The sequence below is a fragment of the Molossus molossus genome, unplaced genomic scaffold (genome assembly GCF_014108415.1).
Source record: "Molossus molossus isolate mMolMol1 unplaced genomic scaffold, mMolMol1.p scaffold_m16_p_14, whole genome shotgun sequence".
Taxonomy (NCBI): domain Eukaryota; kingdom Metazoa; phylum Chordata; class Mammalia; order Chiroptera; family Molossidae; genus Molossus; species Molossus molossus.
The window spans coordinates 55,141,312-55,168,938 of record NW_023425349.1 but is presented as its reverse complement, the minus strand read 5'-3'; the positions used below and the strand labels follow the sequence as shown (position 1 = coordinate 55,168,938).

At 43.4% G+C, this 27,627-nt stretch overlaps 1 protein-coding gene across 1 annotated transcript in view; it reads left to right on the top strand.

Annotated features, from left to right (window-relative positions):
• Positions 1-1,956: 1,956 nt before the first annotated feature.
• LOC118629678 (histone-arginine methyltransferase CARM1-like) overlaps positions 1,957-27,627 on the top strand; it is a 231,674-nt gene continuing 206,003 nt past the window's right edge. The window contains exon 1 of the mRNA XM_036261228.1: positions 1,957-2,134. Coding sequence (XP_036117121.1) covers positions 1,957-2,134 — 178 coding nt within the window. The remainder of the gene's footprint in view (positions 2,135-27,627) is intronic.

The following is a 27,627-nucleotide window of genomic DNA, read 5'->3' as shown; positions in this document are numbered from 1 at the left end:
AGACAAAAACAGACTCATAAATACAGAGAACAAACTGATGGTTGCCAGATGGGAAAGGGGTTGGGGGGCTGGGTAAAAAGGTGCAAGGATTAAGACTACAAATTGGTAGTTACAATTTGTACTTTACATCATGGGGATGTAAAGTACAGCATAGGGAACGCAGTCAATAATATTGTAATAACTACGTATGTATAGTACCAGGTGGGTATTAGACTTATGGGGGATCACTTCATAAACTATATGTATCTAACCACTATGCTGTACACCTGAAACTAATATTAAATGTCAACTGTCATTGAAAAATAATAAAATAAAATAAAAATAAAGCAAAAACAAAACAAAAAAAAGTTATTGCCCTTTTAGAGGTGCTTTATGAATGATTTTCATCCATCATTCACATTTTAGTATAAAGCAGTCCCCCTCCCCAGATTTACTTTCAAAGTTAACAGCTGACAACATGTGGCGGATGAACAAGCTTTCTGGACAGGAAGATAAAGAGGTCCAAGAGCTATTCTGGAGGATTTTGGATAGCATAAAAGTCCTTAGTGGCATCAAGGCAGGGCTTGAGAAGGAATGGGGAAGGCTGGGAAATGTTTTGAGGAGGCTGGAAGCAGGAGAGGCGGAATGACACAGTGAGGGCTTAGATGGGCAGGATGCAGTTCTTCGGTCCTTCACACTAGAACTCTTCGCTCTAAAGAATATCTGCTTCCCAGAGTCTTCCAGGGCACAAGTCAAAGCCAAGGGGCAGGGGAAGTGGGGATGAGATAAGAATGAAGAGCAGGGTACTGAGAAGATGGAGAAGAGACAGAGAAGGAGGGGTGAGAAAGCCCCTTGAGGGAGGAAGGGGAGGGGCCAGAAAGGCCACATCAGGAACAAGGACACAGGGGAGGGAGGAGATAAAGGAGGTTTCATAAAGCCTGATTGGGTTTGAACAGTCCTGTTGGAAACTCTGAAGTTACAGACCCCAGGGCCTCTAGGGAAGCTCATTCTTGCCAAGTCAGCCTACTTAGTTCAAGACATTGTCTTCATGGAATCCCGATGGATTTGAGTGCTTGTTTGCTTCGTGCAATCCACTTTGCCAGGAGGTCACAGATGGAGGGCATAGAGAAGTTGGTCCAGAATTTGAAGAAAAGTTCCCTGTGCGCTACACGAGTCTATGCTATGACTGGGGAGGACTCCTGTCAAAAAGACTGCTTCCTTTCCTTAAGCCCCTGCAGTAGGATTTCCCTGCACAGAAGACCAACAGCATGCGACTTGGTTCCCTGGGGTTTGCAGCCTTTGAGACTGGAGCCAACTGCCTAGGGTAGGTAGCTGCTGGAGTGAGGTGTCAACTTGAGAACAAGAGTCCCTGGCCCTTCAACCCGCGTCTAGGGAAATGCTCACAGTCTAGCAGCGATTTGTTTCCAATTTCGAGTTAAGTGAGGGGAGAAGAAAGCGATCATTTGACATTCGTGCCCAGAGAGTTGCATGAACCCCTGGGCTTCTCCACCGCCTCCCTGCTGCTGCCGGGACCCTGACAATGAGGAACGAGCTTGGCACTTGAACCGTCGCTCCCGAGTGAGCGCCAGTAGCCCCCAAACCTCCCTGAGAGCGAGGTCCCGCCAGAGAGCCCGGGCCAAAGCGACGCCCAGGCCCGCTGAGCCGTCCCGGCGAACAGCAGGTGTCACCCTTCTGCTTCCAAACCCCAACCGCCTCCAGGTGCGTCGCGCGCTCTCCAAACTTGAGTGTTTCCAGCTGCGGCGCGGCCGAGCGGCGCGCGCGCCCGCCGCGCGCTCCCGCGCCCGGGGTGGGGGTGGAGTGCGGCAGGTGTCCGGGAAGCCCGCGGCGCCTCCGAGGGCGCACTGGCCGCGGAGGTGAGGAAGGTGGTTCCGCGGCTAAGTCCCTCCCCTTCCCTGGCAGTCGCTCCCGGCGCCGGGAGGAGGCGTCGCCAGGGCTCCGGGCCGAGGCGCTCGCACCATGGCCGCCGCCCCCGCTCCGGCCCGGGTCCCCGCGCGCCGGCACTACCGCGTGCAGCTGCGCTTCGTGACGGAGGAGCAGCTCTTCGCGCCCGGGCCGCTGTCGGCCGCCCACCCGAGATCTCTGCGTCTGGAGGTGCACCCGGCAGGGGAGGAGGCGGACGCCACGGTGACTGACGGTGAAGTACTGGGCACCACCCACCCGCGCGAGTCTCGCGCGCAAGTTGCGGCCAGTTGGGTGCGCGTGTACTGGGTGCGGCGGCGTGGAAGGACGTGCCAGGGAGGGTGCGGGCGCCCCGGGCGCGGGGCGCACGCGGGCGGCGCAGGGGTGCACCCCGACGGGTTCTGCCCTGAGGACCCGGGCCCGAAAAGGCCCAGTTGGTCCAGTTGGGTCTTTATTGCTCCCAGAGAACTTGGACGCCGCGGGCAGAGTGGCCCTGGGAACTAGGCTTGGACATAAAAGTTCGAGATGTCAGAGAGGTCCTAGATGGGAGGCCGGAGTTGTCCTTGCTGGGAACCTCTTGGCAGGCAGAGCAGGACAGGAACCAAGTCCGCTTACTTCCAGGCCTGCTGAAGTTAGAAATGTAGGGAGGGCTGAGTGGGGTGTGTACCTGTCGGAGCGGCTGTCCCAGCCAGGGTGGCGTCTGCTAGGCATTACTTTGTGGTTCAAAAAATGACCTTTACCAAAGACAACAAGTGCATTCTCCTGGGTTCCTCCAGCTGTGGGTTTGTTAAGGGGATGTTTCTAATTTTTGTGGGACCTCAGACCTTTTTGAGAATTCAAGGAAATTTATAGAACCGGGCCCCAGAAAGTGTGCTGACTTGTACACTAACTGCCTGTAAATATGAGGGGCTCACACCTCCTCCCCGGCAGCTTTAACCCCTTTGTAGTAAGTGTAGGCAACAGAGCCCTCTTCCCATCCTAACTTGGAAGATTTCAAGTCAAGTTCAAAGTGTTCTGCACTGTGGTGTGGTTCCAGTGGGAATTTCAAATAACTCCCAGGAACTGTCTAAGGCTCCTCAGTGATCAGTAGAATGCAAGTTCACCGCTGTATCTCCCAGGCCTGAGAACAAACTCAGGCACTTAGTAGGCAGGCAGTAAATGCTTGTGAAATGGAAGAAAGCCTGGCAATGCGTCTTCTCCTCCGCACCAGTCGGGCGTGGGGGAGGTTTGGGTATTTCAAGAGAAGTATTAAATGCCATTTCACTAATGTCTTGGGAAGCTCGAGGCTTGGCAAGGGATCAAAAGCCTTACTCAGCAACTCATTGATTTCTCTTTTAGATGCAAGAAGGAAAAAGGAGTAGCATTCAGTGTTTCTCCTGGGGATTCTGAAACACAAGCTGCCAGAAAAGAGTTCAGTTTGCCTATTATGGTAATTTTGTTTAATCTGTAGCCAGACACAGAGAGAAACAAAAGAGCAGATTTGAGATTTACATATTACTGGGTGTCCTACGAATTTCTTTCCCACAAATGTGCGTGAAGAAATGTCCTGGGTTCAAAGTAACTTAGGATGTGGACTCCCCAATGCGTTACCCCATGGCAGGCCTATGAGGATAGAGTTATCTCGGAGGAATAAACTTTCCCTCAGTGCTGTAAGTAGAGTCTAGAGATGACCTCTGTGGTATGTATTAAGCCAAACTAATGGAAATGGAAAAAACAAATTAAAGCTAAGGCAGCCAGTCACTGTCACCAGATTATAATAAATTCTTTGGGAAAGATTCACTAACAAGGAAGCAGAGAACTCACTCTCTTAACAACTTGAGTCCTAAAATGTGTTCTATATATGATCACAGTTATTAAAGCTTGCTACTCTTCTATGCAGAGATACCATTCTGGAGTTTTTTGTTGGTTTGTTTTGTGGGTTTTGGTTATTTATTTATTTATTTTTCATTTTTATTTTTTTAGTAGCTCATTTTATTCTATGACCATCTAGACCCCTGTGGATTGTGGCCAGGTAGAGCAAACTTAAAAACAAATTCAAATAAACTATTAGCAGAAGGATTCAGATATACACAAATATCATAGATTTAGTAGCAAAATTTTTAGTGGGTAGGATATCTCCTGGGATGAAGATTGGCCCAAATTCTTTAGTGGACTTTAAGAATGGACCTAAGCACTGTATCTTTAGAAAATTGTAGTTTCTGAGCTCACATCTAGAATTAGTTGATAAACAAGTATACTGTGCAGTAACACTGCCTGGATTCAAATCCTGGTGCCACTTTTTATTAGCTGTGCTGCATCTAGCAAATTATTCACCCTATTTAAGCTTTGGTTTTTTGATCTGTAAAATAAAGATGATAATACATGTCATGTTATTAAACCAAATAATGCACATACCATGCCTGAAACAGTATCGGGTGTATATTAAGAGCCCAATAACTGTTCAGTATTATTATTAATATTACATTTATGTTCTGTCCCCCAAAATCAGTTTCATCAGGCTGTTCTGAGGGATAGTGAGGCTATATTTCTGTGAAGATATTCCAAAGAAGACTTAAATTATATCTTAGAAAAATTGGATAATCTTTCAGATTCCCAATCTCAATAGCTTGTGTAAAGAATGGAACAGAACAAGTCATTTTATTCTCTTTCAAGCCCTCCAATGTTGACAATGATTTTATGAATGGAACACACCAGGCCACTCAGCAAGTAATACACTCCAGCTTGTGAACTCTGGGAAGTCATTCATTCATTTCTTCTTTCCTTAAATATTTTTTGAGTTCTTATCCTACCAGGAGCCTACTTGAGAGCATGTTTAACCCACACTCCTGTCCCCAGAGCTTTGAGTGCAGAATCTCGGTTGCCCCCGAGTGATCGAGACACTGACTTTACTTACAATCTAGAGGGATGTTTTAAAATATAGTCTATTGATTGAAAATTTGGGGTATAGTATGGTCAACAGATGAGGAGATGACTGCCACTGCAAGTTTGTGACTCGCAGTCTCCAAGAGGAAGGGGCACCACACCGTGGGCGGGGGCACATGGAGATGCATCAGAGATGGTGAGGAGGCAGAGGGAGAGAGGGGAGCTGCGGGCAGGAGCCTTCGCTGTGGTTTCTGTGGGAAGGAATGGGTGAGGCGGGGTCAGCAGCTTTGGATTGGCTGGTTTGAGTCATTTCAGTGGGCTCGGGGGTAAAGGGGCCGCCCCTGGTTGTCTGGTACCTGGCCATGTGCTGATTAGGGCTATGGACTGTGGCCCTGGAGTATGAGATCCCAGTCAAGTTGGTGGCTGAGTGTGAGCTCTGGGTTGGTTGGCCTTTGAAAAGTGTGCTTGCAGGTGAGTTGTTTACTGTCTCTAGGAATCGGCTGACCTGGAAGGGACAATCTCTCCAGGGGCAGCAAGGCCCCTCAATAGCAAAGCATCAGAATACAGAAAATGAAATGTCCATCATACGAGGGAATCAGAATCCAAGGGGATTAGTAGCACGTAGGCGGGCGTGGGTGTCTCCGAGGCTCCGAGAGTGGCCGCAGGTGGGGAGGGCCTGCAGCTCGGGACCTGCGGCAGGTGGTGGGGAAAGTATACCCAGTGCTGTCACACCTCAGGTGTCTGAACGAACTGGAGAACGAGGGGAAACAAAAACGTGGGTGGGGGGTGGGCTTTCTTTTTGCCTCTTTCTTCATGCTTTCCGAAAGCCCTGTGCTGCAGGGTGGGAAGAGAAAGAAATCAGAGCCGAGACTGTACCCGCCAAGGCGAAGGGTAGAGCGGATCTCCAGGAGAGAGGAGAGAATGTTTTTACCTTTCTCAGTTTAGAATTGTCTTTTAATCAGTCAGGAAGAGTTAGGAAAATATATAAATAAGCCACATAAGTAATCAAGTATAAAAATGCAGTTGTTTCAGATATTGTAAAAGGATTCCAGGTTTTTTGTTCCCTAGTAGCCGTTCATCTTATAGGAGGAGGAAAAAAAGAGAGAGGAAAAGTCAGAGAAAAACATACTTTGTATCACTTGAGAGTTTTAATCTTCCTTCATTCAATTCTGTGAAAACAGTACGTTGAGGTCCGTGGACAGAATCCTGAAGTCAGTACCTACATACGACATCAGCATTCATTACTTTTCACTCAACAAACAGTTACTGAATATATATTCTGTGCTAATCACTGTGCAAGCAATAAATTAGCTGGATAAAGACCCATCTCTATAGAGCTAATATTTTAATTGGGGAAGACAATAGCCAAAGACACAGCAAGATAATTTTAAATGGAGATAAATGTTTTGAAGAAAGTGAACAGAATGAGAAAACAATTGAGACAGAGAGAGGGAAGCCAGTTTAGATAGCGTGGTCAGCGAAGGTCCCTTGTCGGAAGTAATAATTGATCTGAGGCAGGAAGGATGAAAGGAGCCAGCTAAGCAGAGAGCTGGAGAAAAAGTGTTACAGGCAGAAGGAATGGCAGTAAAAAGGCTCTGAGGCTAGGCATTGGTGTGTTTGAGATGGCCACTGTAGTTGACGCTTGTTAAGAAAGATGGGGAGAGCCGGCTGGTGTGGCTCAGTGGTTGAGCATCAACCCAGGCACCAAGAGGTCGCCAGTTCGATTCCCGGTCAGGGCACATGCCCAGGTTGTGGGCCCGATCCCCAGTGGGGGGCAGGCAGGAGGCAGCCATTCAGTGTTCTCTCTCATAGATGTTTCTTTCTCTCTCCTTCTCCCTTTCTCTCTCTCTGAACATCAAAAAAGAAAAAGAGAAAAAGAGAGAGGTGGGGAGTAATGTGAGTTAGAGTTAGCATCCCAATTATTGGAACATAACAAGCTACTTGTGAACTCGGTGACTTAAGATAACTGTTTTGTAATGTTCCCAGGCTCTGTGGGTGGGAACCAGGCAGGGCTTGGCTAGGTGAGTCTTTTTGCTCCTTGCGGCATTGACTGAGGGCTCTCACCGGCACTCAGCTGCTGGCCAGCTTGGTCTGGGAGAGACAGGAAGGCTTCATTCACCTGAGCTGGTATCTGGGCAGGTGTGACGGCTCATTTTGTGTGTGTCAATTTCGGGTGGGCCATGGGCCCAGACTCTTATTCAAACATTATTGTGGAGGTTTCTGTGAGGGTGTTTTTGGATGAGATTATTTAAATTGATGGCTTTGAGTAAAGCAGATTACCCTCCAGAATGTGAGTGGGCCTCATCTAACTGGTTGAAGGTGTGAATAAAACAAAAACGAATCTTCCCTGAGCAAGAAAGAATTCTGCCAGCAGGACGTCAAGGGCAGCACTGTCTCTTCCCTAGATTTCTGCCCCGCCAGCCTACCCTGCAGATTTTGAACTTGCCAGCTTCCGTAAACGGGGGTCCATTCCTTGAAATACATCACTTTCTACATGCACACAGCTAATGGGTTCTGTCTCTGGGGAGAGCTGCAACCAGTACAGCGGAGATGACCCAGACTAGGACTCTCAACGGGGAGCCTGCGCAGCCTTTCCGTGGGCTTGGCTCCCTCCTGCGTGGTTCCCTCTCTACACAGACTTCTTGGGTCCCAAGTGGGAGTTTTCTAGCAGATAAAACAGAGGCTGCATTACTTTTGTGACCCATCGTGGAAATCAGTTGATGTCACCTGTGTCATACTCTTTTGGTCAAAGCAGTTATAAGCCTGCCCAAGTTCAGGGAGAGGGTGCAGACTTCACTGAATTCTTTATAGGAGGAGTGTCAAAGAAGTTGAGGACAAAGTTGCACAATTGCCAGTTAGACCAATCAGGTCACGTGGAATGTAATTCATTCTCTCTCTCTCTCTCTCTCTCTCTCTCTCTCTCTCGTAGGAGGGAGGCTGTAATAACAGCCCTCTTCATCACAGTCACTGACAAAGCTGATAGAGAGCATGAGTTTTGATGTGTACGACAATAAACTTCCTAATTCTTCCCTCTTAAATTGAACTTGTCCTCTACCCTTAAAGGAAAAAAACATGTAGGCCTACCACTTTGGCAGAACAGCCCAGAATACATCTTCTCTGTAGGCAGACAGACCAGGACGCAAGAGAAGAGGTGGCTGGGCTGGGCAAGTCTGGTCCTTCTCCCAAAAGTACCCATCACAGTGGGGTGGGGAAAGAGGCCAGAATTGTTACTAGGACACAGTATTTCTCAGTGCAGCATGAATAGCATCTGTGCCTGGACATTTTTCATTGTGAGAGACATTGCAGAGTGGTTAGCACCCTGATCCCTTCCCAGTAAATGCTGGCAACCCCCACTCTCGTGCCCCAGTTACTGTGACAACGAAGGGCTATCTTCATGCATGCTAGCAAAACTCATTTCACATGGACACCGGACGGAGGAAAAGTACAGAATCCCGTCCCCTCCCCAACCCCTCCCAATAACCAAAACCTTGGAATGCTGTCACACATCTCCATCTAAACTCTCGGAACACCACTGCGTAGATCTCTGGCACAGTGGTCCCTCCCCAAACAGCAGACCACTGCTTATATTCACAGTCAAAGCTCACCTTGCAACCATTTAATCCTAGCAACTATTTAGATATTATTGTTGCACTGAAGAGTTGTTAAAGCATGTGAAATAGAATCCTGCCAAGTAACTGCTTTCTTTTATTGTTATTTTACCCAGAGCAACGTTTTCATGATTTTGTTATAGCTTTCCAAGAAATATATTTAATGCAACTAAACTGAGACTTTCAGCTAGACCTGATTTTGCGTCACATCTATAAGCAGAAAGCAGTTCCTTCATCTGTCAGGCAGTAATGGTACCTCGAATGGATGACAAATGGAAAACCGTCCACGGTCCTTGTGTATCTGAGTCCAAAGACATCAGAAGTGAAACAGATGAAAAGACTTGTTTTCATGGTCAAATAAAGGCCCTTTAAGATCCCTTTCTTCCCCTGTTTTCAATAGTGGTACTAAGATGTGGTCTGTATTCAGCTGAAGAATAAATCAGTTCAAAGACAGGCTGTTCGCTGATTAATACTTAGAGTCAGTCCCACCGGGAAGAGAAGAGAGGCCTGCAGAGCTTGTGAGTAAATTGGAGATAGCACCGTTATCTCCAGCTTAAGAGAACTTGAAACAGAGATCATTGAGCAAGAAAAGGAAATATCACTGACATCATATTTGTGCTTAGTGTTGTGACTGGCCACTGGACATTTGACATAATTACTTTAAAAGATGAGGCTTCGCTCTGGCCCGTGTGGCTCAGTTTCTTGGGCATCGTCCTGGGCACTGCAAAGTTGCTGGTTCAGTTCTCGGTCAGAGCACATGCCTGGGTTTGGGGCTCGATCCCTGTTAGGGGGCGTGCAGGAGACAGCCAGTCGATGATGTTCTGCTCGCACATCGATGTTTCTCTTTCTCGCTCCCTTTTCCTTCCTCTCTCTCTACAAGAATCAGTAAAAATATTTTAAATCAATAAATCAATAAATAATAAATGATGAGGCTTATAACCATGTACCAGAGTGGAACTGTCCTGATGATGAAAACTCCTCTTCACTCCTTCCTCCCTCTCCTTGGGTCACAGACAGTGAGCACTCTTACCCGAGCAGTTAGAAATGGAGTTGAGGAGTACATGCACTCTGTGGTCAGTGTCCCATCCTCCCAGGAGCGTCCTCCCTTATAAACTCCGAGTGCCTGGGGCCTTTCCCCACACCCCAGAATTATTTTTCTTTCTAGCAAGGGTTTCAAGCCCTGCCTTGGAGGAACAATTTTAGATTCCGTAATAAGGTCTTTTTTTTCCAGGTCTGAGAGATCACAGAATATCCCAGATCACTGTATTTACCCCCCTTTTTCTTTAGCCAAGCTACTCCTTCACTGTAGGTGCTAGACACTTTATCTCTAGCCTCATAATCACCGGGAGGGTAGAAATAGCCAGGTTATTCTATTGGTTCATTCTGTGTCAGACATACTGTCCTCAAAACCCAACTACTCCCCATGTTTCATGATAGCCATCTAGTATCCTGTTACCCATCTTCAACCCATGGGAAAGCTGGACTTCTGGCCACAGATCCAAAGTTGCATTTGCCCAGAGAATAAGGAGATATTTGCTCGTTGCTTGAGGAGCTGGTTGAGAAGGATCTGTGAGCTTAGAGACCCTAGTAAGAGGGTGGAGTGACCAACAGTATCACTTTGGGCATATTTTAAACAGAATTGAGGTTTTCTAAACTCCACACTGGCCATCTGTATAAAATTGTGTGACTTTTTTAAAAAAATTCTCACCCAAGGATATTTTTTAGAGAGATGAAGAGAGAGAGAGAGAGAGAGAGAGAGAGAGAGAGAGAGAGAGAGAGAAATATCAGTGTGAGAGATTAACTGTTATCAGAGAAAAACGTGCCTCTTCTTTCCCCATTGCTAGTGGGAGTGGTGCTCTTGGGGTATCGCTGAATAAGTATTTCTGGAGCCCCCGAGGGGGGTGAGATATGGCAGAAAGCTTTGTTTCCATGGAATCACACCCCCGGGCTTCCAAAGTCCCATTTCCCTTAGTCCGGTCATAGAAGAAGTGCAGCTGGGGCTTCAGTAGAGCTTCAGTCAGAGCCAGTGTCCAGAGTTTCCGTTCCATGTTGGAACAGGGTCCATTTCAGCATCAGGTTAGCTACAGCCCTTCAGTTCATTGTGTAGGGTGTCCACGTGGTCATGGGTCATTTAGGCAAATTCAGGGAAGCAGGAACAAAGGGCCCCACAAGCCCAGAGTCACGCGAGTCCCCGGAGAGCCAAGGGCACAAGAGAGCCTAAGAGAGTGAGCTTCTTTGTTCAGGGAATTGAGTATCCCAAATCTCCATGGGCTTGCAGTGGCCACGCCCATTCTGGCCAGTGACCCTGTTCCCAGGTGTGAGTGACAGCAAGCACATTCGCCAGTCCCCCCAACTTCACTAGGGGGGCATCTGTCTTCTTTTTGTTGGATCCCTGCGGAGTGTAAAGTAGCTTCCTGGTGAAGCTGCCCAAGGGACATGTCCATGGTATCATAATATCAGGCCTTCCCTCTGCTCCTTTCCTATCATTAATAACTAGCTAATTACAGCCGTATCATAACATTGATCAGTTGCCTCCCAACTGGGGATCCAACCCACAACCTAGGTAGGTGCCCTGACCAGCAGTCAAACCCATAACCTTTTGTTTCCTGGGACGACGCTCCAACTGTCTGAGCATGTGGCCAGGGCGTGTATGATTTTTTTGTTGTTATTTGCTTCTCATCATTTTAATCTGTTTTATGATTAGGTTGGCAAAGTAACTGGATCGACCCGATCAGTCACTCCTCCTTCCTGACCGGGAATCGAACCGGGACCTCTCGGTCCATGGGAGGATGCTCAATCCACTGAGCCACGCCGGCCGGGCTCTTGGGGCTGTTTTAATGTGCTGTTTCTTCTGTTTGAAATGCTATTCCATGCCCACATCTTCATCCCAGGCTTTTGTATATTTGGGTCCTCCGCATCCCCTATAGAGTGCAAAGTTTGAACGTCACGTTTTCAGAAAGGACTTTTCCTCGGCTCAGAACGCGCTGTGCCCACTGCGTCCGCTGCCGCTCACCGAAGCCTCCGGCTCTCGCGGCGATCACACCTTGTCAGGAGAATTTAAAAAGTTGTTCACTCCTGGTTAAAGTTGTAGTTGGACTCAGGCTATAATCACAAGAGTATTTCATGAGAAACCTTCAGAGAAAGGAAAGAGGTTGCCCCTAATGCTTTTGAGAACACGAGTGAGAAGATCTAAGTGTGTTTTCCAATTTGGAACCGTAAAGGCATAAAGGGTCAAGGGCACTGGCCAGGTCGGGTGCAAGGACAGTTCGAGCTGTGTGTATTCTAATTGTTGTCATCACAAAATTGAGTTCACTCTGCTCAGACGGGTAAAAAGATCTCCAGTGACATTTCGTTTAGCTATAGAAAACTTATTGTTATCTCCTGGGAAATAAAAGGCAACCTTGGGGCCATCATGATGACTGCAACACTTGCTTAACATGTTTGTTTTCGGAAATTGTATTTACTTAGGATATGTTTATTTTAGAACATTGCAGTTGTTAGCACGTTTGTTGTAGAAAATTGAATGCATTCACCTCACTGTGTTGTGCTCGGCAGCACGGGGATGTGTTGCTCTCTGACTTTCCTCACCAGCTCTGCCGTGTCAGGGGCAGGAACTCATTTCATGTACTGAGTCATGCGGTTCGTATGTATCGCCCACCTCGCGGGGCCAGGCACGGTTGGAGGCACCGGGGAACTGCAGTGTGTTAGTTAGATAACTAACTGTTATCTGTTGCTCAGAGGAACAAGTAACCACCTACTCAGTGGCTTCAAGAGCACACACTGGTCATCTCCCTGCTTCTCGGTCAGAGTCTGGGCACCACTCAGGTGGCCCTCTGCTCGGGGTCTCAGAGGCGTCCGCCGGGGCTCGGCTGGTGCTGAGGTTTCATTAAAGCTGTGACTGGGCCAAGGGCCCTCCGACAGGCCCACCGCGTGGTTGTTGGCCCGGTTCAGCTCATCGAGGGTTGTTCACTGAGGGCTTCAGCTCCTGGCTGCCTGTTCATCGGAGGGTCGGGTCCTCGGCACATAGGCCTGCCCAGCGTGGCGACTTGTTTCATGAACAGCAGTGCGGCGAGTCTGACAGCAAGAGGAGAGTCTCAGCTTACGTGGCCTGATCTTGGAAGTGACATCCATGACTTTTGTGGTGGTTATTGGTCGCTAGGCCAGTCCACACTCGAGGGCAGAGGATCACACAGTGGCGTGAATACTTGGGGACAGGGCTCACTGAAGGCCATCCGAGAGCGGGCCTGCCGCAGGGAATGGGCCAGACCACGGTGCCGCCGTCACAGAGCGCGAGAACGCACCCGGGTTTGTGTCTGTGCTGGACTTCCTAGCGGCCTGTTTGAGAAAAAGATATGTGTGCTTCTAACACAAATTGCTAAACACCACACGAAGAATTTTTCTTTTTGAAATTAGTTATCAGATGTAGTCCTGTCCTGAAACTCTCAGGGAGTCGCAGTTCAATTGCAGAACTGAAGCGTGTGGAAAAGTCCATGCGCCTCTCGGCAGAGCTGCACTGACCAGTGCAGCAGGAAATAAACTCCCGGGTGCTTTGGGCTGCTAGATCCTTTGCTGCACTTTGGAGAGCTCGAGAGAAGGGGCCCCTGTTCATGGAGCAGACAAATCCCACAGTGGGAACGTCTGTTTCATTTTTAGGGAGCTTTACTTAGCCCTGACTTCATTCCTTTGTCTGTAGGGCTTAACTAGCTTTTCTTCTTTGCAGGGAAGGGGATGTATTGAAGATAAATTTCGTCTTGTGTTTATGTTCTTACACGGACTTAGTACTTTTATTAAGTCACTAACAGGGGAGCCAGAGTGAGCTGCTGTTTCCAACACTGGAAATTAAAGTGGCGTTTTATAGAGTGAAACAACGAAGTTAGTACAAGATGGGGAATGAAGGAAAGAGAGGAGAAGGAAGGAAGGAAAGGGGGAGGGAGGAAGAAAGGAAGGAGGAAGGGAAGAGGGAAAGAAGAAAGAACGGAAGGGAAGAGGAGAGGAAGGAAGGGAAGAAGAAAGGAAGGACAGGACGAGGAAAGGAAGCTGGACCCTTACTGGGGACTGGTTGCATCTCACCAGAGAAACAGCTGTTGCATTCCATGGACACTGCTGCTTCCCGCACTAGCCATGTTTCGGGCTTTACGTCATCATCTAAAACACGTCTCACCAACCTTGACGATTACCCAGTCATGAGTGTAGAACTTATTTTTTAAAAGGCATGGAGGTAGACTTTTGACAGGCTAGAGAGAACAGCGGTGCCTTGGATTTCGGGTATCAGAAACATCAGAGGTGAATGAGGATCCGTAGGTCAGGAAGGGAAGAAGAAAGTGAACCTGAATTGTGTGTATTGCTCCCAGCCCCCCCCCCCCCCCCGACTCTGGCTAATGACACTGCAGACGGATGTGAGACCCCTGCAGGTACTTGGGAAAGACTGAGGCCCAGTCCAGGAACTGGCCTGAGACATGGGGAGGAAAGAGCCGAGCTGAGCTGCCCACTCACTGGGCTCGAGTCCGAGCCTTCCAAACGCTCCTCTGTGCCTGGGAACGGAAGGTCCGTGTGACTGCTCCATGCGGTTCCTTTGGATAAAGCCTGTATTTTTCCTTATCGGGAGACTCATTTCTGATTTCATATTTTTTTTCTTCCTCAGAGAAGGAAGTTTTTTATCCTCTTTTTACAGATAACAAGGCCTGCAGAATATGAATTCTGTTTTCTTAGATTTTTTTAGGAATATCAGATCAGAAAAACAGAGACCATGCAACTATAGGCAATGGATATTAATTTGATGATGGATAGAATAATACGAGCATTGAAAGAGACTGCACTCAGAGCAGTGGAATGAATCTGCAGGCTTACCTAGCTGGAACTTGCTAAAGCCTGGGCTGAGCTCCGCTTGCCGATACCCAGTCTCCCCAGAGAAATTCAGAATGCACCCTCGTAGCCAACTCACATGATTTTTATCTCTTGACTCCCAGAAATAGTTGTGATTTTTCTTTTGCCTTTACGAGAGGGCCTTGTCTGTCTGTTTCATAAAGCATGTGACTCCTTGATGTTCTGGTGAGAATGGAAGCAGGTTACCCGGTGTGGAAGCATTTCAGTACTCCGACTTTCTTCGCATTTCCCCGGGCTGTGACGTAGCCTGTACGTTCAGCTCCGTGAGTCAGGGCCCGTGTCTTAACCATGTCGGCATGTTGGGAGATGTACAGGAGGCCTGGTTGTAGCGGGTGTAGTTATGCAGCTCCCAGGTCAGAAAGAAGACTTCTTCCTCGGAAAATAGGGACCTAGAACTCACATCAGCTTTGCTCGGCCATTATTACGGCGAAAGAATTTTTCTGCAACCTTTCTTGAAAATTAATCAAGTTTCTCCTTGCTTCTATTAGTTAATGTGGTGCTACTTGGAGCAAATTCTTCCTAATCAGATTGTGTGTCTGAACTTTAATAATATGACAAGTGAAGGGAGGTAGTTGAGCTAATTTGCAATGCCTGCCTCAATAAAGCATCATTTAATGTAATCATCTCTGAGTTTTCACACTTTTCCCCCCGTCTCTTTCTTGAATGTGTTGTTATGCTTTTAGTTGGTGTGGTTCACACGGGGCCACACATATTTGCAGTCTTGAGATAGCACCCCCGTTTCCAAACAGTCCTGGAATTTCTAACAAGTTCTTAGAAAGCTAGAGAAGAACGTTTTCTCCATGTAGCTTAGGTCCCAGTAAATACGAACTTCATGTCATTTGAAGCAGAATAATAACCTTTTCCAAAGCAGCATATTCTGTCATTGGCAAGTAACAAGATTATGACATGTCATGGTCATTTTCATTTTTTCTGATAGTTTTTCATTCGCTTATGAGTACCTTTCTGTGCCTGTACCACCTTAAATATAAGGTAATATTGAAATGACCAGCTATTTTATATGATTCCTGTTCTTGAGATCGCAGTCAAGTTGGTGGCTGAGTGTGAGCGCTGGGTTGCTTGGCCTTTGAAAAGTGCTGTCAGCCCACCTGTTTGGACACACCTGCAGGTCATGTCAGCCTCCTGTGCCCTCGGGCTTCCCGTGTCGCGTCGGGTGCAGCAGGGCACGTCCCATGGGCTGGAGAACTAGTCAGCGTGTGTCGAGGTCAGTGTGACGAGGGTGGAAACCTAGGGCTCTCACAGCTGACTGTCGTGAGACACGTTTTATGTGGTGGCACAATATTATTAAATATTTAATTTGCTGGGTAGTCGAGGTCATGGTGATTATTTAAACTGTACTCTTCCCAAATATCCCCCTTCCCAAACACAAATAACAAGAAGAACTAAAACTCATGTTTTCAGCATAGAAAGAAGGCAGATCCTGTCTAAACTTCAAAATACCTGCAGCTATAAAAATAAACACGAAATCCCCGTGAGTTGTCTCCATTCTCCTGCTGTATATACCCTTGTGGGTTAGGAGGGCAGTCCCTGAACATTTGTATAAAAAAGAGAAAGAAGAATTAGCAGCAGACCTGATATGGATCTGAAACTATGCCGTACAGAGAAAGTTCACCCTAAGAGTGAAAATACTGGGGGGGTGGGGGGGGGAGTGATCCTGTAGATCATAACACTGAAAACTGGGAAGAAACTTACAACTGCAAACAGTGTGTCAAGAGGCAGTTTTGGAAAGGTAACAACACTTCATGAGACAAGATGCTGAAAATGGAAAGGCACCCTTTGCAACTACCTGTTGAAGATAAAAAATTTAGAAGCACATTTGTAATCTTACAAGGCAAGAAAAAAAAAAAAAAAAGCAAAGAACAAATAGTCCCCACCCCTAGAGCCCTGATTCCATCGAAAGGAGCCATCCAGTAAATCAGTCACGTTTCAGGACTCTGCGGGAAGAGCGGACTCTGGAACTAGGCATTTCTCAACGGCTCCAAACCCAGGCCTATACACAGAAATGCAGAGGCACAGTTTTCATTTGTAAATCACTGCTGTAAAAATGTAGCAGGAAATGAGAATCCAGTTCAGCTGATGAAAATTCCATTCACTAAATGAAAAGGAATGAAATATTTTCAAGTAAGCTTTAGGGGATTTGAAAAGCAAATTTAAAACCAGGAACAGACGTGGACACAAAATAAAAAAAAAACAAGGATTAATTACATTTAGGAAAAACATAGAAGAAATAGTCTAAACTATATAAGAAATGAAGAGCCATTTAAGAATTCCCTAAGGAATAAAATAGTCAAACAAAAACTTAAAAGCATTGAAGAAAATCAGGAGAATACCAAGAGAATGAAAATGAGATTAAAAGAGTAAAAAGAAGAAAAGAGAAAGTGTTTGAAATGAAATGTATGCAAAGATGATCCAATTAGATGTAATTAGAGTCCCTGAAAGAAGATACAAAACAGTGGAACAGAATTAATATTTAAAATTATGATTTTAAAAAACCTTCATTGAAATAGAAGAGTAAATGGACCAATTTTCATCAAAGAAATAGAGGTTATAAGGGAGCTACTCCACAATGAAGCCCCAGACCGGGATGGTTCGCAGGGGAATTCTATTAAACATTCAAAGACCAGATAGACCCAGTGCCCTATAGCTTATTCCAGAGTATCAAATTTTTTTAAGGAAGTAAGTAAGCTAATGACCTCAGAATTAGAAAAGTATTACCAATCTGAATATTGATGCAAAGGTACTTAATAAAACATTAGTAAACAAAATCCAATGTCTCAGTAAAACCTGATAAACCATAATTAAGCAATATTTTTTTCAGGAGTACAAGCTTGGTTCCCTACTTGGAAATCCAGGAAAATAATATGCTATATTAGCAGACCTAAAGAGAAAAAAGATATGAATATCTTCAGAGGTGCTAAAAAAAAAAAACTTTGGACAAAATTCAACTTAATAAAAAAAAAAAATCTCATTCTTAAAGCAAGCATCCTACTTAATCAGGAAAAACTAGAGGCTCTTCCACTAAGATTAAGAATAAAGAAAATATGCCTTCCATCTCCATAACTATTTAACCTTGTCCTGGAAGTAATAGCCAAGACAATTAAAGAATTAGAAAAAGCAATTTCTTTTTGCAGATAATATGGTCATGTATCTGGAAAACCCAATAATAAGAATTCAGTAAAGTAGCAGAATATAAAGCTAACATAAGAAAATTGAAATTGCTAGTGATCAGATACAGAAACAATGACCAATTTGTGGATATAATGAGAGAGAAACCTCATTTAAACAGCAGCAAAAGAGATTAGGCACTTAGAGTTAATTCAACAATAAATTGGTAAAAACGAAATAAGGCAATCTTTGAAACTCCTTAAAGACACAAAAGTATGTGAATAAATTAAAGACTGCCTCCTCTGTTCTTGGAAAGGATGACTCACATCATAAAGATGTCACTCTCCCTAAATTAACTTAAAATTTAACACAATCCCCCAGTAAAATATCAACACGCTTTTTGTTTAAGTAGAATCTGATGACTTGATATGAAAGTCTGCAAGGGAACAATACATAATGAGAACAACACTAAAAAGAAAAGCTGCCCTGGCCGGTGTGGCTCAGCGGTTAGAGCGTCGGCCTGCGGTCCAGAGAGACCCGGGTTCGGTTCCTGCTAAGGGCACGTACCTCAGTTGCAGTTTGTCCCCAGCCTGGTTGGGTTGTGCGGGTGGCAGCCACTCGATGTGTCCCTTTCACGTCGATGTTTCTCTCTCTCTCCCCCTCCCACTCTATCTGAACAAAAATTGAAAAAATGTCTTTGGGTGAGGATAAAAAAAAAAACCCATAATTGACAAACTGAGAAAAGTTTGCAGTATATATCACAAATTGTTAATATCCTTAATATATAAGGGAATCTTAAAAATGAGGAGAAAAGACTAAAATTCAATAATAATATGCAAAAGACATTAACAGACACTTCATAGAAAAAGATATAAAGTGGTCAAGACATAGGGTGGCTGAATGGATGGGAAAATGAGACCCATATATATGCTGTGTAAAAGAGACCCACCTCAGAATAAAAGATACACACAAACTGAAAGTAAAGAGATGGTAAAAGATATTTCATGCAAATGGAAATTTTAAAAAGCTGGGATAGCAATACTTATATCAGACAAAATAGACTTTAAAGCAAAGGTTATAATAAGAGACAAAGAAGGCTCGACCAGTGTGCCTCAGTGGATTGAGCATCGTCCCATGGACTAAGAGGACCTGGTTTGATTCCCCGTTACGGCACATGCCCGGGTTGTGTGCTCTATCCCCATTAGGGGGTATACAGGAGACAGACAGTTGATGCTTCTCTTGCACATCAATATTTCTATCCCTTTCTCTAAAAAAAATCAATAAAAACATATTTTAAAAAAGAAGAGAGACAAAGAAGGATATTGAACAAAGATAAAGGGATCAATCCAACAAGAGGATATAACACTTGTAAACATTTATGCACCCAACAGAGGAGCAGATAAATATATAAAATAAATATTGATGGATATAAAAGGTGAGAACAAAACTAATCTAGTTTCATGCCATTGTGATTGGAGAAGATGCTGGATATTTCAGTCTCTTTAAATATATTGAGACTTGTTCTATGGCTTAACATGTGGTCTATACTGGAAAATGTTGCATGTGCACTGGAAAAGAATGTATATATGCTGCTCTGGAGTACAAGGAAAAAACATCTGAAAAACACAGACACATGGAAGCTAAATAACATGTTACTAAACAACAAATGAGTTAACAAGATAAAAAAATATAGTGAGACATCAAAAGTTATATGAGAAATCAAAATATATACTGAGACAAATGAAAATAAAACCACAACAACCCCAAATCTGTGGAACATAGCAAAAGCAGTCCTGAGAGGGAAATTCATAACAATACAGGCCTACCTCAAGAAACAAGAAAAAATTTCAAATAAACAATCTAACCTTATACCTAAAAAACTACAAAAGGAAAATCAAAGCCCAAAGTGAGTAGAAGAAGGAAATAATAATGATCAGAGCGGAAATAAACAAAATAGAGTTTAAAAAATGCAAAAGATCAACAAAACCAAGAACTGGTTCTTCAAAAAGATAAGCACACTTAATTAACATTTAACCAGGCTCACCAAGAAAAAAAAGAGAGAGGACTCAAATAAAATCAGAAATGAAACAAGAGAATTGACATCTGACATCACAGAAATAGAAAGGATTATAAAAAAAATGCTGTGAACAAATATATACCAACAAATTGGACAGTCTGGACAAAATGGTATTTTTAGAAACATACAACCTTCCAAACTGAATCAAGAAGAAACAAAACCTGAACAGACTGATTACAAACAATTAAAGCAGTAATCAGAAACTCCCAACAAACAAAAGTCCTGGACAAGATGGCTTCACAGGTGAATTTTACCAAACATTTAAAGAAGAACTAATACTTATCTTTTCAAACTATTGCAAAAAATTCAAGGTTAGGGAAGACTCTCATGCTCATTTTATGAGGCTAGCATTATCCTGATTTCAAAATCAGATAAAGACATTTCAAAGAAAGAAAATTATAGCCAAGTATACCTGATAAGCATAGAATCAAAAATCCTCAACAAGCCCTGGCCAGTTTGGCTCAGCGGTTAGAGCGTCGGCCTGCGGTCCAGAGAGACCCGGGTTCGGTTCCCGCTAAGGGCATGTACCTCGGTTGCAGTGTGTCCCGTGCCCTGGTTGGTCATGTGGGTGGCAGCCACTCGATGTGTCCCTTTCGCATCGGTGTTTCTCTCTCTCTCTCTCTCTCTCTTCCTCCCACTGTATCTGAACAAAAAGTGGAAAAGTGTCCTCAGGTGAGGATAAAAAAAAAAAAAAAAGCCCTGGCCGGTTTGGCTCAGCGGTTAGAGCGTCGGCCTACGGTCCTGAGAGACCTGGGCTCAGTTCCCGCTAAGGGCATGTACCTCGGTTGCAGTTTGTCCCCGACCCTGGTTGGGTCGTGTGAGTGGCAACCACTCGACGTGTCCCTTTCACGTCGATGTTTCTCTCTCTCTCTCCCTCCCACACTCTATCTGAACCAAAAAAAAAATCCTCAACAAAACATTAGCAAACTGAATTCAGCAATACATTAAAAAGATCATATACCATGATCAAGTGGAATTTATTCTTGGGATACAAGGTGGGTTCAGTATCTGCAAGTCAATTATTGTGTTATAGCACATAAACAACATGAAGGATAAAAATCATATGATCATAACAATAGATACACAGTAAGCTTTTGACCAAATCTAGCTCCCATTTATTATAAAGACTCTCAGGAAAGTGGGAATAGAGGGAACATACCTCAGTACAATACATCCCACATATGACAAATGTACAAGTAACATCATAGTCAATGGAGAAAAACTACTTTTCTCAAGATGAGAAACAAGACAGGGATATCCACTTTTACCAGTATTAGTCAACATAGTACTGGAAGTCCTAGCCAAAGCAATCAGACAAGAAAAACAAAAGCTATCCAAATTGGAAAAATTACATGACTCTATATGTAGTGAGCCCCAAAGATTCCACCAGATAACTACTAGAACTGATAAATGAATTCAGCAGAGTAGCAGGACACAAAATAACTATTCAGAAATTGGTTGCATTTTTTTTTATCCTCACTCGAGGACATTTTTTCATTTTTTTGTTCAGATAGAGTGGGAAGGAGAGAGAGGAAGAGAAACATTGACGTGAAAGGGACACATCAAGTGGCTGCCCCCTGCACGACCCAACCAGGGCTGGGGACAAACTGTAACTGAGGTACATGCCCGGGAACCAAACCCGGGTCTCTCTGGACCACAGGCCAACGCTCTAACAGCTGAGCCAAACCAACCAGGGCTCAGTTGCATTTTTATACACCAATAATTAACTATCAAAAAGAGAAATTAAGAAAACAATTGCATTAAAAAGAAAACCTAAGAATCAATTTAACAAAGTAGGTAAAAAACCTATACTTGGAAAATTATAAGACACTGAAGCAAGAAATTAAAGAAGATACAGATAAATAGAAGCATAAACTGTGCTCATGGATAAGAAATAGTAACATCACTAAAATGTCCATACTACCCAAAGCAATCTATAGATTCATCAAAATTCCTATAAAAATACCAATGGCATTTCCAGAAATTTTTATAAAACCACAAAAGACCTGGAGTAGGCACAACAATCTTGAGAAAGATGAACAAAGTTGTAGGTATCATGCTACCTGACATCGAACTATATTACAAGGGTATAGTAATCCAAACAGAATGGTACTGGCATAAAAACAGACACATATATCAATGGAATGGAATACGGAGCCCAGAAATAAACCCATACCTATATGGTAAATTAACATATGACAGAGAAGGCAAGAGCATACAATAGGGTAAGGACAGTGTATTCGGTAAATGGTGCTGGGAAAATTGGATAAATACAGGCAAAAGAATGAAACTGGACAACCTTCCTAAACCATATATATGAATAAACTTAGCCCAGCCAGAGTAGCTCAATTGGTTGAGCGACGTCCTGTGCACCAAAGGGTTACCAGTTCAATTCCCGGTCAGGACACATCCTGGGTTATGGGTTCAACTTCTGGTTGGGGGCATATGGAAAGCAACCAATTGATGTTTTTTTCTCACATAGATGTTTCTCTCCTTTCCTTTCTCTAAGTATGTCCTCAGGTGAGAATTAAAAAAAAAAAACACAACAACTTAGGATGGGTTAAAGACTTAAATGTTAGGCCTGAAACCATACAACTCCTAGAAGAAAATATAGGCAGTAAACTCAGATATTTCTCTTAAAAATATTTTAATAATATTTTTTTCTGAAATATATCCTTGGGCAAAGGAAACAAAAGAAAAAATAAATGAGACTACATCAAACTAAAAAGCATTTGCACAGCAAAGGAAACCATCAGGAAAATGAAAAGACACCCAGCTGAGTGGAAAAATATACTTATCAATGATAGATCTGGTAAGGGATTAATATCCAGCATTTATGAAGAACTTATACTACTTAACACTAAAAACATCACAAACAATTCTGTTAAAAATGGGCAAAGGACCTGAATAGACGCTTCTCCAAACAGGACATACAGATGACTGATAGACGTGAAAAATTGCTCAGTGTCACTAATCATCAGAGAAGTGCAACTTAAAACCACAATGAGATCTACCTCACACCAATCAGAATGGCTGCCATAAATAACAGGTATTGAGGAGGATGTGGAGTAAAGGGAACTCCCATGCACTACTGTTGAGAATGTAAATTGGTGCAGCAATTATAGAAACAGTATGAGGGTTCCTCAAAATATTAAAAATAGAACTACAATTTTTAACGACCAGCAATTCCACTTCTGGGTATATATCCAAAGAAATCCAAAACACTAGTTTAAAAGAATATATGCACCCCTACATTTATTGCAGTGTTATTTACAATGTTCAAGATATGGAAGCGACCCATATGCCCATCAATAAGACGAGTGGATCAAAAACTGTGGTACAGATATATAATGGAGTAATACTTGGCCATTAAAATGAATGAAATCTTACCATTTGTGACAGCATGAATAGACTTAGGGAATATTATGCTAAGTGAAATAAGTTAGAGAAAGACAAATATCATATGATTTCACTTATATAAGGAATCTAAAGAATAAAACAAATGAAGAAACAAAATAGAAATAGACTCATAGATACAGAGAACAAACTGATTATTGCCAGATGGGTGAGGGGTTGGGGGACCAGGTGAAAAGCTGAAGGAATTAAATACAAATTGACAGTTATAAAATAGTCCCGGGGATGTTAAGTACATCATAAGGAATATAGTCAGTAATATTGCAATAACAATGTATGGTGCACGTGAGTATTAGACTTATTGGGGCTATCACTTCATAAATTATATAAATGTCTAACCATTATACTGTACACCTGAAACTAATATAGGATAATATTGAATGTCATCTATAATTTTAAAATTAAAAAAGAAAATTATTTAAAAAATCATGACTGCTTCATATTAGTCTATGAAAAAAACAGAACGAGTAAATACTATGAATAATTTCTTTTTAAATGTCACTTACAAAATTGACCCTATTAGAAGCAGAAGCTCAATACAGAACAATTATCACAGAAGAAAATGGAGGAAATATTTAAAGGGTTCCCCCAATAAAAGCACCCGCCCTAACTTGTATCATGGGAAGTCTGCCAAAATTTTTATAGGTCAAAATATAACGGATATTTAAACTATTCCAAAGCAGATCAAATGACAGCTTTCAGATTTGTTTTATGGAACATTTCTCATTGATCCCCAAACTGATGAAGATTTCATTAAAATGTATTAGTTATCCAATTTATATTCAATCTCAGTTATGACTATTGATGCAAACATTTTAAATAAGAGTCAATTAACAGATTCTAATGGAATATTTTAAAAATAACCAATAAGGTTTCATTCTTAGAGTACTGAGAAACTTTTTTTTTTTTTTTTAAATCCTCACCCGAGGACATTTTTGCATTCATCTTCAGATAGAGCTGGAGGGAGACAGGGAGGAAGAGAGAGAGATAAACATCGATGTGAGAGAGACACATCGAGTGGCTGCCACCCACATGACCCCAACTGGGGCTGGGGACAAACTGCAATCGAGGTACATGCCCTTAGCGGGAACTGAACCTGGGACTCCCTGGTCCGCGGGCCGACGTTCTAACCACTGAGCCAAACTGGCCAGGGCGAGAAACTATTAATTTATTATTTTAATTGATCTATGGAGCAAAATAACTGTACGATTTCCATAGATGTGGTAAAGACACCTGACTGCTCCACTCTCCTGCGTCGTCAGGCTCTGCGCCCTGTGCCACCAGACATAAGCTGGCCCTCTCAGGTCTCCTGCCCTGCCTTCACCCTTTCAAATATCACCCAGTGGAGGCCCATAGAAAAGAGTGGGCGAGCCCTGGCCGGCTTTGCTCAGTGGTTAGAGCATCGGCCCATGGACCAAGGAGTCCTGGGTTCAATTCCAGCCAAGGGCACATACCTCGGTTGTGATTTGTCCCTGGTCCCGGTTGTGGTCGTGCAGGTGGCAACCCATCGATGTGTCTCTTTCACATCGATGTTTCTCTGTCTCTCTCCTTCCCTCCCACTCTGTCTGACAACAAGTTAAAAAAAAATCCTCAGGTGAGGATTAAAGAGTTGGTGAGTGAGTAGGGAATCCACTTGTGTCCGGGACTCCCAGGGATTCTAAACTGTCATGTTAGTCTACCTTTCATCTTTAAAAATTCATTAATCTCTCAGTTGATTTTTGTTTTAGTTTTAATTTTCTCCTAGTCTGTCAGGAGTGAAACAATGTGTCTCCCACCTCTCCTCAGAGGGATTTGTCAATCTTTTGAATTCAGGTTGCCTGGCTGCTTTGTAACCTCAATTTAGGTTTAGAGAAACAGTGTGTGTGTGTGTGTTTGAATGAATGAAGACTTTATATATAAATGAAGACTTTATTATAAGGAATTGGCTCATGCATTTATGGAGGCAGAGAAACCCCATCTTCTCTCTGCAAGCTGGGGGCCCAGGAGAGCCCATGTTGTAATTCAGTCCAAATTTGAAGGTCTTAGAACCAGGTGTGCGAAGTGCGGAAGGCAGGAGATCAGTGTCCCAGCTCAAGTAACCAAGTAGGAAGGGCTGAATTCTTCCCGCCTCTGCCTCTTTGTTTTATTCAGGTCCTCCAAGGATTGGACGATGCCCACCCACATTGGGGAGGGCAAACTGCATCACTGATTCTACCAATTCAAATGCTAATTTCATCCATTCACACTCAGAAATAATGTTTAGCCAAGTATCGGAATACTCCACAATTCAGTCAAGTCAACACATAACTTAAACATTACACACACACACACACAGATACTTAGGATTAGAGTGATGTTCTTTATCCTAAACTTAGGAGTTGTGGCTTATTCATCAGTGTCACCCAATAGCTAATCACATATACCTCTCTTATTAACAACCTTATTATTAGCTTAAACTAGACATGTTAAGTTACATTAGTTGGAAGATTTTCTTTTCTTTTTTTTTTGTCTTCTGTGTATAAAGAATTTCAATATTTACTCTTGATTACTCCCTAGTGGCAGCATTTTAAAAACAACTGACAGTATTTATTAGAAAATTATCTGCCTGTATTTCAGGAATGAAAGAGGAGCTGTAACTAACAAGCCAGTACACAGAAGACAGAAACAGATCCTGTAGGGACAAATACATATTGCTGTATTAAAGAAAGATGAAGGAATAACCACCAAGCTTTTTGTAAACAGTACATTTCTGAGAACAGTTACTAACCCCATATATTTACTCAGAGACTGTCTAAGGACAACCAGGGCTTTATTTTGTGTTGTCCGAGTTCCTGCCTCGCGTGAATAGTGGGTTTAGGGAGAAGAACACAACCACAAACCAAATCGTTGCAAAATTAAATGCATAGCTGGGCAATCCTTTAAAACAGCACCCAGCCGGCAAGACTGTTGGAATGAATGGGCATTTTCTTTACTCTCTTAGCCTCTATTCTATGATTTGTTTCTCTTGGTTTCTGATTTTTGTCATTTATTTATTTATTCATTTTATTATTTTTTTAAAAAAACCTTGCTTCTGAATTTGGGTCCTCTCAGCCATCATTCTCATGTCCAATTTTGGCCTCAGCTCCACTACTTACCCCAGGTCTTGTTTCTCTGAGAGGTTTCATCAGTCACGTGTTTCTGTAGGTACACACCACTGCTGAAATCAACCCCATTCCATGGCCAACGTTCCAAATGAGATGAGGACCTCTACACTTCCACCTTGACCTCTGATATCTCACAGCTCTCTCATGGGTTTTTTCCCTCACTGAATTCTTTTTTAAAAAAGAGTGGAAAGGAGTGGGGGTGGAGAAGGAGAGGAGAGAGAGAGAGACAGACAGACAGACAGACAGACAGACATCGATGTGAGAGAAACACATCGATTGGTGCCTCCCACACACACTTTGACAAGGGCCAGGGATTGAATCTGCAACCCAGGTAGGAGCCTTTGACCAAGAATCCAACCCATGATCCTTTGGTCCTTGGACCAATGCTCTAACCACTGAGTGACACGGGCCAGGGTGTGTGCATACATTTTAATATCTCCCTGTGTAGTGTAATCTGTGTATGTCTCTGATGAGTCATTAGCAGATTATTTGTGGTATCTGTCCATTCCATTCCTCAGCATATTATAAACTCAGCAGAGGTAAGATTGAAACTTAGCCCATGGCTTAACTTTAGAACAAAGCTCAATTTCATGCTTCTTGGGAGGATGTAATAAAGCCTTTTATGATTCTGGTGCCCTCATTGTGTCCTGTAATTAATGTATACCCTTTAGCAGTTGTTTGGAAATGCTTGAGTCTAGACATGCTAGGGATGGTAATGAGTTATATAAAAAGTGACTTCACAGAGTTTTTGGGAGACAGTGCACAGCACAAACATCCATATGAACTATTCTTACTATCTTTTGTACCATTTTCTTTTAGGACTGAAAAAAAGCATATTCATAATTATTTAACCACTGAGGACTCTTCGATCATCTACATTTATCACTGACAAGTATAGGTGACCAATTCTTTTTTAAGTAGAACGAATTAATTGTGACACTTGACAGACTTTCTAAAATGCTGCCTCCTTCACTACTCTCAAATCTGTTGGTTCAAGCAGACTGTCTTCTGAGTGGGTAAGATCTAATTGAACATATACCACCTCTATTTTTCTTCTTCCTCTCTTTCTTTCCAAGTTAACTCTGCCCACCACCTTGAGGTTTTACAAATTTTCTCTTTTCCTCAACGTTCTTGCATGACAAGTGTCTTAGTTTGAGCTACTATAACAAAATGCCATAGACGGGGTGTCTAATGAACAACGAAAATTTATTTCCCGCAGTTGCAGAGGCGGGAAGGAGATGAGGGTCCCAGCCTGGCCAGGTTCTGCTGACAGCCTCTTCACATTGCAGATGGCTGACTTCTCACTGTGGAAAGGAGGAGAGAGAGCTCTCGGGGGTCTCAGTTAGGAGCCACCCATCCCATCTTCGAGAGCTCCACCTCATATCCTAGGCATCTCCCAAGGACTGTACCTTCTCATTCCATCATTTGGGGGTTAGGATTTCAACATATGGATTTGGGGGAGACACAAACATTTATGAATGGTGATGTTATATTGTGAAACAACTAGATCTTAGGTTATGTGAAATTTTTGGCTGTATATAACACATTAAACTTCAAATATCTTTGAAAAAATTTTACCTTAAAAATTAGTTTTGGCCCAGCCAGTGTGGCTCAGTGGTTGAGTGTAGCCCCATGGACC